Source organism: Columba livia, chromosome 1, assembly GCF_036013475.1.
Source record: "Columba livia isolate bColLiv1 breed racing homer chromosome 1, bColLiv1.pat.W.v2, whole genome shotgun sequence".
Classification (NCBI taxonomy): Eukaryota; Metazoa; Chordata; class Aves; order Columbiformes; family Columbidae; genus Columba; species Columba livia.
Window position 1 is genome coordinate 131,218,460 of NC_088602.1, and position 16,796 is coordinate 131,235,255.

The 16,796-nt window shown below is 39.1% G+C and overlaps 1 protein-coding gene across 3 annotated transcripts in view; it reads left to right on the top strand.

Moving 5' to 3' along the window:
- Nucleotides 1–16,796, top strand: part of DERA (deoxyribose-phosphate aldolase) — a 55,352-nt gene that overhangs the window by 3,210 nt on the left and 35,346 nt on the right. For all 3 annotated transcript variants that reach the window (XM_065030219.1, XM_065030211.1, XM_065030230.1), the window contains 4 exons: nt 6,470–6,567; nt 10,018–10,165; nt 11,755–11,850; nt 13,155–13,289. In XM_065030219.1, coding sequence (XP_064886291.1) covers nt 6,470–6,567; nt 10,018–10,165; nt 11,755–11,850; nt 13,155–13,289 — 477 coding nt within the window. The remainder of the gene's footprint in view (nt 1–6,469; nt 6,568–10,017; nt 10,166–11,754; nt 11,851–13,154; nt 13,290–16,796) is intronic.

The following is a 16,796-nucleotide window of genomic DNA, read 5'->3' on the forward strand; positions in this document are numbered from 1 at the left end:
CAGGTACAGATAAAAAATCCCGAGTGATTTACATCACCCAGTCAGAGGGTCACTAGTCTAATACATTGACACGTTTGCCATCAGAGAGTCATGTAAAGAAGGTGCATAAGGAATTTTACAAGTTTGTCATTCCACAGAAACTGTTTGTGGAGTCATTCTAGGGTACTCAGGTTCACTGTGGTGCCTGCAGGGGCTGAAAGGAGTCTGCCTCTCCTGCTCTGCTCCCAGAGACTCTGGAGAACAATGGACCAGGTGCTTCATATTTTGTGGCATCAAATGCCACTTCACAACAAAATAGTGAAGCATATCAATGAGCATCCATTTTGTAGTGTAAGCTAGTAGCATACTCCATTGGCTTAACTGTGGGGATCCAGACATCTGCCACGTGGGTTTTCTGTGATCTGCAGGTGAAATTTTGATGCAACAACTTCACAAGTCATAGAGAAAGAAAGACATTTGGTAACCTTGGGTAGACCCAGAAAATGGCAGGTGAGATGTTTAAAACCCAGGGATCTGGCTTGGAACTCATCTTGTTTAATGCTTTTTTCCAATGACATAGAGGAGGTGGAAGACTACTTGCTCATAAACTTTTAAGATCACACTAAATTAGCCAGATCAGAGGGGGCACAAACTGGCTGGGCAAATAGGTCAACAGGAGCCCAGTGAGGTTCAGCAGGGCCGGTGGCAGCCCCAGGCTGGGCCCTGCCTACCTGGGGAGCAGCTTTGCCGAAAGGCCCCAGGGCCTGGTGGGCAGCGAGCTGGGCACCAGCAGCAGTGCCCTGGCAGCAGAGATGGCCGGTGGCTTCCTGGGCTGTACCGACGGGGACACGGCCAGCAGCTCCTCTGAACGGAGGGATTGTGCCCTCTGCTCAGCACTTGTTAGACTGTATCTGTAAGACTGTGTCCAGTTTTGTTGCCCCCCAGTAGAAGAAATAGATTGATAAAGTGTCACAAGTTCAGCAGATGGACTCAAAGATGGTCAGGGGCTGGAGCACCTGCCTGGTGAGGAGACACTGAGGCATCTGGGCTGGTTCAGCCTGGGGAATAAATGGCTTTGGGGGTCCTAACAGCAGCCTCCTCATCCCTGCTTATCACAGGCAGTGTATCCAGGAAGCAGAGCCAGGCTCTTCATTGCATGGTGAGATGAAACAAGACAACAGGCTTGTCTTGAGTGAGGTTCAGACTGGATATAAGAAAAACATCTTGATGCAGGACAGTCAGGTGATGGGGCAGGTTGCTCAGCAATGCTGTGTAGTCTCCATCCTTGGGGACTCTCAAAACCAAACTGAGTAAAGCCCTCAGTAGCTTGGTTTGAGCTTGTAGCTGACCCTGCTTTGCACAAGAGGTTGGACAAATGACCTTTGGAGATCTTCCAAACCAAATTATTCTATGATTATATTTTTTTTTTTTTACCTGTGTTTGTGTATTTATGCATATATATATATATATATATATATACACATACACACGCATGTATTCTGAGTAATGAATAATTAGTTACAGTTGTTTTGCAAAGTGTTTTCTTGGATTCTTAAAAAAAAATCTGTGTTGCTCAGCCCCTCTAGTTGGAGGGCCAGAAATATGTTCATTATGTTTCAATTGGTATTTTTAATTATAGTTGGTATTTCTGAGCCATTAATATGTGAGAGCTAGCCTCTTGGTAAGTGGCATTTAGATAATGAAGTGTTGCATCCCTTTTCAAGACAGCATGATTCTGTTCTAATATATTAATAGCTGGGTTTAGCCTGTACTGTGGCTCTGTTTCTTCACTGTTCCTTTCTAACACCTGTTGAATCTGCTGGATAATTTTAGTCAAATTTGAAGGACAGATAGATGTCTCAGAAATAAGTCAGTTACTGACCAAATTAATGGCCAGATTAGTTCCTCTGTCGAGGGTAAGGCAGGCACAGCTCAGCAATTACATGACTTTTCATTACATCCTTTCCTTTTTTGGAGGCGGGACGGCTTTATGCATGTAACTACAACCTGCTTTATTCCATGCTTGTAAGTATCATAACATTAGAGCTGGGTTTTTGGGGTGAGGAGAGGTCTCTAGGACCAGGGAAGAAGAGATGGAGCAGCAGAGGACTTGGACCTGCAGGAAACCAAGCTCCCGTTGTTCTGCAGCTCACTTTCTGAGGGAGGGCTTGTCAGGGGTTTTCAAAGTGCTTTGGAGGATATTGTGATCCATGTCATGCAGTCCATGGTCAGTGTTGTGTGATTTCACTAATGTCGCAAGATGTTAGAGCTGATTTCTAGTTCAGGGCTCGTGCCTTAGTGTCCTGCTTTGAGTATCTGAATGCTGATGACTTGGGGACTGAACTTCTCTCATACAACGAGGACCCATCTGAAATTAAAATAAGTCCATAGCAAGAGTCACTATGGGATAATAACTACAGTGTCTTGTCTCAAAGAAACTGATTAACCCCCAAACCTCTAGAGAGCTTACATGGTATGATTGCTGTAACAACTGGTCCTGAAGCCTTTACTCTCTCTTCAGTGGTTTTGCTTGTCCATGCATGGCCAGCTGGGGTCAGCCTGTGGCCACCTGAATGCCTCTGTTCTCCACTAAAGGTTCAGGGCACAGTTTCACTCGCTTCTCCAGAAATAACACCTTTCATCACTTCCATTTCCCATTTTATCATGTGTTCATAGTAAGAGCAGGAGCACACATGCTGTTCCTGACACAGATGAGGAAATAACCAGTTGAGGGGACAGCTTCTTTTGGGGACCGTGCTGCCTTAAAATACTTGAGAAACTACAGCCTCAGGCATTCTTGAGCTTTCTGTTTCACCATCTGAAGGGATGCCATCTACACAGTTTTTTTGAAAGCTTCTGATAAGCTTAGTCTGTTTTATGAGGAATGTATTAGGTATCTTAGGCATTTATGTAATTATACTAATGAAGTGGTTTTATTTATTGTATTCTGAGGAAATGGCTGGTATTTTTGGATTCATGTTCTTCAAAGAGAGGAGATGAATTTCCTGTTAGATTTTGAATATGATTTTTTCAAATGTCTTCAGAGGAAAAAGTAAACTTGAAGAGTGATTACAGAATATTGGCTAATTAGCTATAGTGTAACTGCTTTAATTACTTTTATCCCTGAAGCCACATGACTGTGCAGATGACTAGCAGATGACTTATTTAAAAAAAAAAAAAAAGACATGTTCACACTGCAAGGTTAATGAGCCTAATTAAATATAGTTTTCCTCAGCCAGATACTAAATCATAAAGCTTGAGGGAGGTGGAGGTGGAGGAGGGGGAGACTCCAAAGGCAGTCAGTTCTATTTCAAATAATGGTTTTATTCTGATTTTTAATGCAAGAAAAAAAAGCCAAACTGGAATTGTGAGTGATTTTTCTGAATATAGACATATTTAGCAGTTTGGTGAGACCTCACATGGCAAACTTTGAAAGTCTATTTAGAGACAATTATGCCGAGACATATTTGTTTTCACTTGCCCACTGCTTTAATTAATGGAGAAGTGGGCTTGAATAGAAGGTCAGTGTTAGACAGAAGTCTCCATCTGCTGCTGCATATCACCAGAACCTTTGTCCTTCCTTGCCGTGTGGTTTTTTTTTATTACACCATTTTATTTCCTTTAGTAAGCTGCATAATGTATCACATGAAGTTGGACAGAAGGATGGAGTTTTGATTTATTTTTAATTATTTATATATATGTTTAAAATTTTCTGCCTTTGCTGGGCACAGTGGTTCAATATCCCACATTCAAAAATACACCTAAAGATCCAAATTCTATGATCTTTCAAGGAAATTCACATCTCAGGCACAAAATTAGATATTGCACCTTATTGAGTTGCCATGTGTCAGTTGCCTTCATGACTAGTCTTGAGCTACTAAAAACAGAAGGTAAAACATATTATACAGTGAAAAGGGCTTATGCCAATGAATTTCATCATATTTGCAGATAACTGAGAACATAGAATCAGCTATTGCTGATCAGCTGGTATACACTAACTCTCCCAGGTAACTTTGCGCAGAGCTTCTGGATCCTTATTAGAGAGCAAGAAGCTGAGTACCTCATCTAAACTGCTTGTTTTGCTTTTATCATGGTTTCCAAAGGGGCCAAAATGTCACCATGCACCCAAAAGGGTTCAAAAGTTATCCTGGTAAATTGGATTATGATTAAATTATTCCACTTGAGCATGTGGCATATAGTGGGAGAATCACAACAGAGTTTGTGTTTTATGTAAGTATGTATGTGTGTGTGTATGTATGTATCTATCTATCTATCTGTGTTTTCCTCCCCCATAGACTTTGTCAAGTGTTGCCTATAATGGCCTCATGGGAAGCAATGTATGGTCTCTGCTGATCACATGGGAGCCTCAACCTTAAAGCAACTGCGCAGGATTCAGTAGCTTATGTTATATTTCAGCTGTCTGTGTTTATACGTTTTGCATTTATTGATACTCAAGAAGAAAGCAAGTTCTAGCAATGCGTTTTGTAGCAGTAGCTTTTCTCACCTGCTTTCTACATGTCAGTTGAGCTTCTTGCTTTTGGGGCAGAATGAATAAGCCTGTGGCTTTGAAAGGGGAGAGAAGTAACGAGGGTTGTTTGTTCAAATGGTTTGCAACTTTGCAAGCGCCTACTTTACTTTTTCACCATACGGTGAAACTGATGCTAAAGTTTTAAATAAATCCTTAAATTCCCTAGGATTCCTTTGAAATTCCTTCTTTAGCTTAACTTTTTTTGCTTTTGGCCAACGTTTTGACTTTACAGATACTGTTCACCTGATTACTTGTATGTGGTAATAGGAAAGCGGTAGGAAGGTGCCTTAACTGTGCTCAGAACAACATTTTGTTTAGCTGTGTTTCATGCCTTTGTCCTGCATTTCCACTGAGTCATCTTTACCTAAATTAGTTTCTCCAAAGCTTTTTGTAAGTCTAATTAGGAAAACAAGCTTGTATTTACACATACTTTGGCTAGTATATTAGTTCTGCACTTTTTTAGCTATTAAAACTATAAAGTAGGAAGAAAAGAATTTGAGGATAAGATTTCTGTACAAAATTAGTGATTTGGGCTATCATCTTTTTTTAAAGTTTTAAACCTTTTAAAATCAATGTGCTTTAGGGAAATGCAAGTTTAATACAGTAGTGAAGACAACTCATAGAGATGAGATGCTTTTAATAAATTAAGTCACCCAGATTTATTATCTCTTAGTATCTGAGCTAGTGTCCATATGCTGACCTAAACTGATGATGGTATTTGATGATTGATGGTGGTGATTTGCTGATGTTTGGTGGTTAATGATTGTTGATGTTGTTTTCAGAGTATTTTAATGGATTGCTTATATGATTAGCATTAAGAAGAATTATTTATGTTTTGGGATATGAGAGATTTTAAGCATCTTCTGATTTCTTTTTCCTGTGTACTTCTGTGAGCAGTTTGTGTTTATTAACATTCAAAATTACAGTTTTGATTTACTCTACTAAGCAGAAATTTAAAGATTCAAGGGCCCGAGCCCTCAGTTCACTTTTATCAGTCAGTTACCCTTCCTTAAGCAGTGTCCAATTTTTGTGCTTCATTTTTAAACAGTTACGTTATTTTAGTAAATGTTGAGTATCTGCTTCTCTTTTGGTCTGGTTATTATTTATGGATACTGAAACTCTTTGAAATTGTGAGCCAAGCTGTCTGCCATGGGCATCTGAAGGAATTCACATGTTGGAAGATGTTGCCCTGAGTCCTCCAGTGTGCTTGGCAAGGTGAGCACTTCTCAGGCAGACATACATCTCAGCAGCTTCCAGGCAGATATGTTACCTAGGAATTCATTGCCTTTGGAAACTTGCAAGTAGTCAGGCCATAGTAGCAAATTCAGTAAAATTAGCTCTAGACAATAACAACTCAAATGCTTTGCTCTTCAAGGGTCTGTCCAGAGGTTTTGGTGACTGTGTGGGGTGCATGCAATGGCAGAAGGCTGTTTTGTGGGGGTTTTTAATATGCTAAATGTATAATAAACTTCACAGTCCGGGACTGGCAACACAGTGTCTCTCATCAGTAGTAAATTAATTCAGCTGTAATGGCAAACAAAACATGCTGTGTGAAACATCCAGTTCACAGATCATACCCTAACAGAAGTTAATGCTATTATGGTATTTTGGACTGGTGATAAATATGCAAGCCCTTAAAAGGACATAAAAGAACAACGTGCACTTCAGAGATCCCAAGCCAAGCTACAATCAGGGGGTCATAAAATGGTTTGGGTTGGAAGGGACTTTAAAGATCATCTGGTTCTAACCCCTCTGCCATGGAAAGGGACACCTTCCACTACACCAGGTTGCTCAAAGCCCTGTCCAACCTGGCCTTGAACACTTCCAGGGATGGGGCATCCACACCTTCTCTGGGCAGCCTGTTCCGGTGTCTCACCACCCTTTCTTCTGAAGTCCCACACCATCTATTAAAAGAACACAGAAATAGATGAAACTTTTTTTCATCTTATTTTCCCACCTCAGAACTTGGCTGGATCTCAAAAGTGCATGTGAATCGACCTGCGGTTGTGAGGCATGCAGAACAAATTAAAAAGTGGAGAACTGTGAAAGGTAATTGGCAAGTAAGTGCTCTTTTTATGCATTCTGTTCCTGTATTCTTAAAGCAGTCTCTCTCTCTCTCCAGGCTGCAATATTGAATTTTTTTCAAGATGCATGTAAACTTAAAAGATGTGCTTGTCCATGTCTTATTTTAATAATTTGTATTTGATGATGATGGGATGGAATAAGGTGATGCCTTTATCCAAACAAGTTAAAAACCTTATAACTCATGAGTGGCAAAACTGCAAATGAATTTAAGTCATCTTTATTCATGAGTGGATTAAATTGTATGTTACTATCCCACTACATTTATTCTGTTTCCCAGACAGACTTGTCTGCACGCTGCCTTCTTATTTTTTAATTTTAAAGCTGTAAGATATGATCATGGTCCCTGTCAAGTTTGACCTACCTGGATAATTTTTCTGTACTTAAGTACAGAAAAGTACACACATCCCCAACATGTGTGATTTCTTTGCTTAACTAGATCTTACCTAAAACTGAAAAATTCTGACTGGCGATGGGACTGGGGGGCAGAAAGGAAAAAGAAAAGGGAAAAAAAGAAAGAGCCCATTGATGTTAAGGGGACCGATTTCTTAAGACCAGAGATAAGGTAAATGATCAGTTATTGTCCATCTTGATATAAAATAGGTTCAAGTAAGCTACTGGTAAAGGCAGTGGCACAAATTATCTTTTCTTCAAGGCTGTCTTTTATTCATTTAACACAGACATTTAGACTGTCTTTACCCTCAACCTCTGTGGTTACTGCCCCCCGGCACAATTGACAGATACTGGCCCAGTGTATGTTTTGGTTTCTCCAATGAGTAGACGAGAATCATAATGCGAAGCCATCAGATCAGTGACATAAGCTGATCCATTCTGCAGAGCAGGTGAGGCTCGGGGGAGCCACATGCTGGGGAAGCGCTGAGAGGGGGCGGCAGGCAGAGCTGGCTGCAGGATACTGCTGGTGTTTTTGCTGACGTTCAGTCAAGGGCAAGGTCTGAAAAAATGCTGTGGAGCATAACCAGAGGTCCAAGTGAGCTCTCAGCCATGGGGCTCTAACTGGTGTCCAATGGACAAACTGATTCTTCGTTCACCAAACAACTGTACTGCTAGGAAATGTGTGTGATTCCTCCCCTCTGTACGCTAAATAAGTCGTTTACTTGCAGCAATAACTGAAAACCTGGAAGTGGGAGGAAGGAGACAATAAAGGATAAATCTTAACAGTGCAACATAGTAGAACAAAGCAAGAATAATTTAATTGTACTTAATTCTTAAAAAGACTGGTCGAAGTACTTGACATCCTAAGCTTAGTGTGTCAGGCAGCCATTCTAGGGTGGCTGAAGCTGTGTTCACAATGAGCACCGATCTTGCAGATCAGAGCTTGGGGATAATTTGATGTAGATGTGTAAGATCCTACTGGAAGGTGGTAGAACGCAACTTCCTGCTTGCTACATGAACCTGAAAGTTTGTGCTTTGAACGTTATGATTGAATTAAAAATGGACATAAACTGAGAAAAGTTAAACACCAGCTCAGCATTTATCAAGAGCTTCTTACGCATGGAAAGCCACTTGATACCAAGTTTGGCAGTCCAGTGGCCAGGGGTTGTTAAATAGCATCAGCGGGAAAATCCAGAGGCTATTCCAGAACCTTGGCCATCTTCAGATACTGCAGGTGCAGTAATGTAAAAAGTGAGTCTTCTGATTTGTCTGAAATTGCTATATGAAGAAATAAGACAGAGAGCCACAGGCTTTGATTACGAAGAATCATCAGGAAGAATGGGATTTAGTGTCACTCCCTCAACGTCACTGTAGGACAAAGTTTAATTATTACTAACACTTCTCTCTCTCCTGTGTAGTAACACTGGTACTGAGCTACTCAAGTAAGGTTTTACTTTGAAGAATGCCAGAAGCATCCCTCCTGTATTTGAACACTGTCATTGCAGGATAGTCATGTGCTGTTTATTTCACAGAGATTATTTTGAACCTTTACATGTTTGGATGTAAGTAACACCACAGACTAAAACTTTGAAACCCATTTCTCAAAATACACATTTGAAAAATCCTTTAAAAAAATCAAGTTAGTATCAGTTCTGGGAACTTCCTGACTACATCTGTCTTGATGACTTTATGATCCATGTCACAAAACATGAGGCAAAAATTCTCTCAAATTAAGGATAAAAAAATCAAAGTAAAACTTCACACCATTTAAAGTGAAAAACCCTTTTGAGGTATTATAGGGTGAAAGTGTAAATCAGTTAGAAACAAGCAGTCAAGCTTAGAGTAACAGAGGCCAGTAACGCTTCATTACTCTGTTCAGTCACCCCGAGGCAGCTTTTGATGTAACTTTTACTGCAAGTTCAGAATGGAGATTCCCATCAGCAAAGCGTGAAAGGCTTGTAGGCTGGCCAGCCACTTAAGATTTGCAGAGTAGGACCTCTATGCAGAAATAACAAGTTTTGCTCCCTGTACCGACAAATCGTGTCACAGAGCAGAGCAGTCAGAGAGGCACTTTATGGACTCAAATGGACTTTGCCATTGCAAACTCTCACTTTCTTGAACAAGTGCCCACTAAGAGATGTCAGCTTTTAGTGAAGCCATTACTGTGAATGAAAATTTGCTAGAAGACCTTCAACAAAAATTTCAAAATAATGACTTAAGCTCAATTTTTGTTCAGCAAGAAAGCTCAGAAAAACTTTAGTTCTGCTTCTGTTCCATTGTCTGATTATTAAGTCTCTTACAATTCTTTAGCATTTTCATCTAAAGAATGCTTTAGCCTTGTCACTTAGCTCTTGCTATTGTTTTTTGCATGAAATAATTACAGTTGTTTTTTTAGTCTTGATTCGCAGAAAAGAAAGTGGAAACATCTGGAGTCTGGACCCTAAGTTTTAAGAACTCTGTGTTCTTACCCCCTACTGATTCCATGTTTCACTCTCATGGCAAATGTGCAAGTGTACAAATTGCTGGTGTGTAGACTCATGTGGTTACTGGCAGTTGCAAGCCTGCGCACTTCTCAGTGCGTGTGTTGTAACTTATTGTGCATACAAGCCTTAAGGATACAGACATGCTGTATAGAATTGAGCATATTATAACAGTGAGGTTCCTCACATAAGTGATGGCGATGTTTTTATCTTTGTTTTACAGAACTAAATTTGAAATTTTGGTTTTTGTCTAGATAAAAATGTTTGATTGTTAGCATTCACACCAAAAATTGGAATTTGATCCTTTGATTCTAAAAGAGTGGACTTTTGATTCCAAATCCTTTCTGTACCATTAGATACTGCTCAAGACATGAATAAATATCTTCCAGCCCTGCCTGTCATTAGCCATTCTTTGCATATCCTTCATGTTACATCGCATACATTTCCTTGTTCTTAGAATGAGCGCCAGGCTTCTGCTTCCTGCATCTTCTAATTCAGTTCGGCTTTGGAAATATAAATTGAAACACTGTCTTCCTTGCTTCACGCCCTTTGTAGGCTGCTTGGCTGCTGAAAGCTGTCACCTGCATAGACCTTACCACTCTTTCAGGCGATGATACTCCTTCAAATGTTTACAGACTGTGTTTTAAAGCAAAGCATCCCATCAGAGAGGATCTGCTGAAAGCCTTGGACATGCATGATAAAGGTATGATAGTTTTTGTTGTGTGGATTTTGTAGAGAAAATGTCTGCATTTCCTCATTATTTTTTTCAGTTTTCAGAAAGGCATAAAGATGGCCTCTTCTTCCTATAATGGAAGCAGTTATGGTAGCCAGCATTGCAGAATTAATACTCTTGTCAGAACATACTAGGTCCTATATGGTCTTATTCAAAGTAACTGTCTGAACTTCTAACTGCAAAGTATCTGTTTCTTTGAGTTAATATAAGAATGCAAGGAGAAAAAAATCCATTCTTATTTTGGCAACCAAAATGAAGGATGGACTCAGGGCGACACTGTAATTTATGATACCTAATGAGCAAATTTGATGGGGAAGCCACAAGTGTGTAACCTCAGTGTATGTCTTTTAATAACAATGCACTAAGGTGGAACTAATTGAATATTCTGTTAATCTGCTGATGTCCTTAGTAAACTGGAAAAGGGGGAGTGTTCCCGTGACTCCTTCGGATTTCTTGCTTAGGCACTGTTTCTGTATGTAACTACTGAGCCTGCCACTTTGCCTGTCAGAAAAGATGCATTCCACAGTCCTAAGTGTGTTATTTTTCCTTCTGAGAAAACATTACCTCCTTGTTTCAGTAGTTGAGGTAGGAGATGACTTTGCAGCCCAGTCTACTTCAAGGAACCGGTCCTGTAGTGAGTGTATGTGGCTGTTTTTATCACATATACACACACACAGTTCCCAGCTAAGTCAACAGAGGTGAAGGGGCAGAAGACAGCCCTTAAGAACTGGTGGTAAAACATTCATTGACATTACTCAAGCAGGCTCCATCTGAGGTCCCAGTGTTACACCCAAGATTGAACACGGTAAAACTCCAGAGCAAATTGAGACAGTCAATATAACTATCAATAAAACCTCTTTATAACTGAGTAGCATTTCCGATTTTTTCCAGATGTGCTCCCTAATGTGTTACTGAATAGCATTTGACTTTTATCCTGTCATGTTTGCCTTATGATGATCTAACAAAAAGAAAACCCCAGTGACATTTGGGGCACACTTCTACTGTTGAAATATTTTGATTTTACATGGGCATTGGGCACTGCTTGAAGTCTCATGATTTAGAACAAAAGGGGAATCAGGCCTCTGGTTTTAATCCATACACATAAAATACTGAAAATGAGTCTTTTTTTAAAACTTGGATTTATGGACTCTTTGACAGTTGAAGTATTAAATATGAGGTTAATTATCTGAGACTAGAAGAAAATAGCATTTTAACTAGAAATGCAGTAGGACTGCTCAGTTGTTGTTGGGCTCAGTCTGGCTCAACAAGTAAGGCCAGAGCTTGGCAGTGCAGTTTCTCTCACAGTAATTTGCTGACTAAGCACATCCTAACTGTACATGTTGGCATTAAGCAGTGAAACCTGTTGATAAGAGTCTTGGCATTTTAACTCCTCCTAATGCAAACTTGCTCCCAAGGTCAGGTGAAAGAACATGATGGAGGTAGCATCATGCAGGAATGCAGAAGCAGGAGGTGAGAATGATGCACGTGTGCTCATAATATGGATTGTACTTGAGAAGGTGGAAATCTATATATGAAAAAGTGAACTGTGGCTTTTGCAGGTATTACTGTTGCAGCAGTTTGTGTTTATCCCGCAAGAGTCATCGATGCTGTTAATGCCTTAATGGCTGCTGGTTGTGACATACCAGTAGCTTCAGGTAAGCTTTATTCAAAAATATCCAATTAAATATTTTGATACTATAAAGTATGTAGAAGAATCCAGAACTCTGGACTTGCTTCTGTTTCAGAGAGTAAGGTAAAAAGGTAACAGAGGGAAAGAAGGGAATGGAGGGAAGGATTTGCTTCTGGTATAATCTTTTGTTTTCTTCCAACTTCAACCTTATCAGGAATGCCAAGTGTGTTTTACTCGAAGCTCTTCAAACACATCCTTAAAATATGGCACTGTTTTCTTTACTTGAATAGAACAAATGGAGATAGCGTGCTAGACAAAGTATCAGTAGAGATGAAGTATATAGTAATAATAATAATGCAATCTGAACTTTAGGAGTCCTAATACAAGGGTTTTTTTTCACTATCAGTTGTTGGCTTTTAAGTATAATCCTACAAGCTCAATGCAATGAAGCTGTGTGCAGAGGCAGAGGTTATTGCCTCCTGAGCATTCTGCAGGTTCAGGACTTGTACTTACAAATCTAATAGTGCCAGCTCTTCTCCAGTCGCTACACACAAGAGACAAGTCCTGAATCTGCAATAAGCAAGTAGAATCAGAATTATGCAGGTTGGAAGAGACCTCTGGATGTCATCTGATCCAACTTCCTACTCAAAGCAGGGTCTAACTTTGAAGGTAGATCAGATGTTTAATGCTAAGATCTGTGTTCTCTGGTGGTTTTTTTTTGTCGATTTTTCATTGTTGTGTAGGGGAAAAATACATACTAAATGCATTTATATGTCAGAGAGAAAGAGGATCTCTGACAAAGACATTATTTTCTCCCATTTCCAGAGATGCCTTTGGGTTTTGTACTTGAACATCATAAACGTAATCTTAAGTAGATCTCATTGAAAGCAATTTTTGCTATATTGTGATTTAGCTGTTAAACGTATTACTAGGATTCAACTTGAAATACTACTAAAAAGAATTGGTAAGAATTAAAAATGTATATATTGCTTCTTGTATGAGTTCACTCCTTGTTTACTTAGTTCTGCTGGAGGCAATTGATACTGTGCTTTCTTGTGTAGGCTGCTTTGGAAAAAAAATGAAGCATGCAAAAGAGACCTTTTCACAAGATGCGCTTAGTATCTTGCTGGACATCGATTCTTGAGGGAAGAGCTAATGCTTCTTGTGGATGGAGGGTAGGGTAAAGTGCCTTAGGATTTCTTTAATCATGTTAGGGATTAGAAAAGGATAACATTCAAACTCTTTGGTGTATTAGAATATTTGATGTATATGTAATTTTATGGTCAATTTATAATTTGTTCCCTCTGCCTGAATCTTCCTTCTTCCTAGTGGCTGCTGGGTTTCCATCTGGACAAACTCCTCTAGAAACCAAACTGGCTGAAATAAGGCTGGCTGTGCAATATGGTGCCAGAGAGATTGACATTGTCATTAGCAGGAGTCTGGTGCTGGCTGGCCAGTGGGAAGGTGAGTGCCCACCCTTTGTTGAGGAACCTAAATCTCTGTGTATGCACCTGCAAGCTCTGTCTCTTCTCCAAATTTCCACATCAGTCTTTGAAGAATTTTGTCCCTCTCCTAAGTGTATCTGATACTGTGGGACACTGAACTAAGTAAAAACTACTTAACTAATTTACGATGAATGGTTGCATTTTTTTAAAATAATGCTGTTACAAGTCCTGTCAGGCTAGGCATGCAGAATGAATTTGTGTTTTGAAAATTCAGGGCTATTCCTTTGATGCCTTTAGAGGATTTTGTGTACAGGATTAAAAAAATAGCACATGCAATGGAAGTGGATGTCTGATTCTTTGAACAGTTTTGTTAAAACCCCCAAGGGGCTGCTGATGTAGATAATACATTATTAAATATACATGTTTCAATTCTTGAAAAAAAAGTATTATAGTTGTTTTCTTTTTCCTGAAAGTTGTGGGTACAAATTGACTGTTCGTATTATTATTGATGTTCTTGTGTCTGTAGACTACTACTAATTAGTAAGAACAATAATGCTGAAGATGGTTTTTGCTCTAATTGCCTCCTTAATGATTTGCATTAAGTACTGACAATTCTCCTATAACTAATCTCCATGTGAAGGTAAACACATCATTGTCTTGGAATGAATTTTCCGTTTAGTTATATAATGCAGCTCAGTAATAGCCTGTTTGCTTGGAAGACTTCATAAAGGACCTCTGGTACCTGAGTTTGGTTAAGGAAATACAATTAGTGTGGTAACAGATCGTATTTTCTGATTTTGGCCTTCCTTCGATTAGCAGTTAGACTTGAACCTAAAACCCCATATATTTCTGCATCTGTGTCTTCAGGACTGATATTCTGGGTTCGACTTGCTGTAACATCTTGACCTCTTTTGTTGTATTTACCATTTCCATCCTTTTGCTCTTAAATATATACAGCTTTACAAATGTTTGACTTCTTGAGGATTGGCATTGTTGCAGGCATTTATTTCTTTCAGGGGGGCTATTTTAAGTTCGGGTATGGCCTCAGAAATCGCTGGAATATGGAGACTGAGTGTTTTAGCAGTGTTAAATAAGACAGAATGATGGATCAAGATCTGTACCAGCTGGCAGCAAGGTTGTACACACACCTTCATATGCTGTGTCTTTGTTAGGGTCTACACCATGACCTACAAAGCAGGTGCCCCCTTCAGGAGCTGCATTCTACTGGGAACACATATTGGGTATGGATACAAGGTGAACTGAGTTAGTGATCTGTCAGTAAGGCTAAAAAATGACCACTAAAGTGGATTTAAGCAGCAACTTGCAACTGTGTGTGAAAAAGTCTGTCTCGTAGCAATTTCTGACATAACTGTGGTTACCATAGAGTCACAGAACCATTTTGGTTGTAAGAGACCCTCAAGATCATTAAATCCAACTGTAGCATAAATCTGGCACTAAACAATGTCCCTAAGAACTTTGTACAGCTTTTAAACACCTTCAGGGATGGTAACTCAACCACTTCCCGGGGCAGCTTGTTCCAGTGCTTTACAACCCTTTCCATGAAGAATTTTTTCCTAATAACCAATCTAAACCTTCCCTGGTGCAACTTGACACCATTTCCTCTTGTCCTATCAGTTGCTACTTGGGAGAAGAGACCAACACCCTCCATGCTACAACCTCCTTTTAGGTAATTGAAGAAAACGATAAGGTCTCCCCTCAGCCTCCTTTTCTCCATGCTTCAGACTTCATAGTATTAATACAAACCGCTGTCAACTTCAAGTTGCATAGAGCAGAGATCAGAAAGTTAGTGCATGCAGACAATTGCAAATGTGTGCTTGATGTTATATTGCCCAGGATTACATGATGAAGAAGAATTCAGAGTAGAAATACAGAGCTAGATTCAGAGAGCAAGTTTGTATTGGTGATTTAGATGAACTGGACAGTACGTTGATAGTTTTTTTCTTTATGGGAAATTAATTGTTTTTCATGATCACAAGTTACAGGGGATAAGTACACAGATGTAGTGATAAGGGATGCAGTATAAAGGTGTCAATTTACTAAATAAGCAAATTAGAGATGACTTTTTATTTGGTGTCCATATTCGTTTATCTAGAGCTGAACTCATGACAAGTTTGAAAGCCATCCTTTACTTTGGCACTGGCTAGTTTACGATTTTTTACTGAGGGCAGGACTGAAATTTTTTCCAAATGTTTTCTGAAAGTTTATTCATGAATATTTACATGGTCTTGAAAAAAACAGCCTCAGGAACAGAATTGACTTGCCATCCAGATAATGATGCTACAGGTTGAAAGATTATAATATTTAACTTGCCCATCCAAAGAAATTACTTCAGCAGGTGATTTGAATATTTTGGTGAAAATCTAGTGTTCTGACTTGTTCTTTAACTTTCAATAGGTGTATGTTACCTGTGTGAACATGCAGGTTTCCAACTCTAATGATTAAATGTGATACACAGCAATGTATAAAGTACATTTAAGGAAGCGATGAAGAAATTTTTTTATGTTGGATCCCTGTATTACATTAGATTGAAAAGTCTAGTGCAGTAACTGTGCCTGTGTTCAAGGTGCTTCATCAACTTGAGCTGCCTTGCTGTTATGACAGAACCTCTGCTTATGCTTATAACACTAATAATTTTTTATTGTTATTTTCTCATGCTGCCTGTCTTCACAACTTCGGGAGTTATAGACAAAAATATGTATGTGGTGGAGTGCTTTATCTTACCATTCATATGTTTTTATCTTCTAACCTGTGCAATAATTGGGGTCACCATGATAGAATAGTGTTGCTTTGTGATTTGTTTCAAAGGCTTGTTTAGTTACTACATATTTTAGTGCATGTCCAATTATGTCAAGTTATTTTAAAGCAGTTCTTAAATATTGTTGGAGCTCTTTATGATACTCAGAATACATATTCTAGGTATTTACGAAGTAATTGTTAAGATCTTTTTAATAGTGCTGAACATGAAAGCAACTTCATTGGACAGCTAATTTACATTGGGAAATAACATTAAATGAGATTTAAGTTTCTGAACTTATATATCTTTTACAACCTATTAGCTTTGAAAGCAATACTACTTTACAATAGCTTACTCAACCATTGTCTTGTATTGCTTGTCAAAGTATGGATTACGCTTAAAAATCACAATTTAAATACTGTCTTTAGGCAGAGAATGTGGAGCCTGTATGCAAAGAGTGATGAAGCTCACTAACAAATTGTTGAAAGAAAATTGATTTTTTTTCTTTTTTTTTTCCTGTTGAAAATGTTCGAGTTGCTGTACCTCCTGAAGCTGTGCTGCATACTTTATAAACAGCACAGAGAAAACACACTCCCTGCACCAGAGACTTGGAAAAGACTCCCCGTGTTGTTCAGAAATATTATAGTTGGACTTACCATTTTCTAGATGTGCAAGCTGACTTGGGACCTCAAAGTCTAGTTGCACAATTTCGTTCTTACATTGTCAGTAGCAGCTCAAACTCCTGAAGTCAAGCTCTGTTTTCAGTGTCAT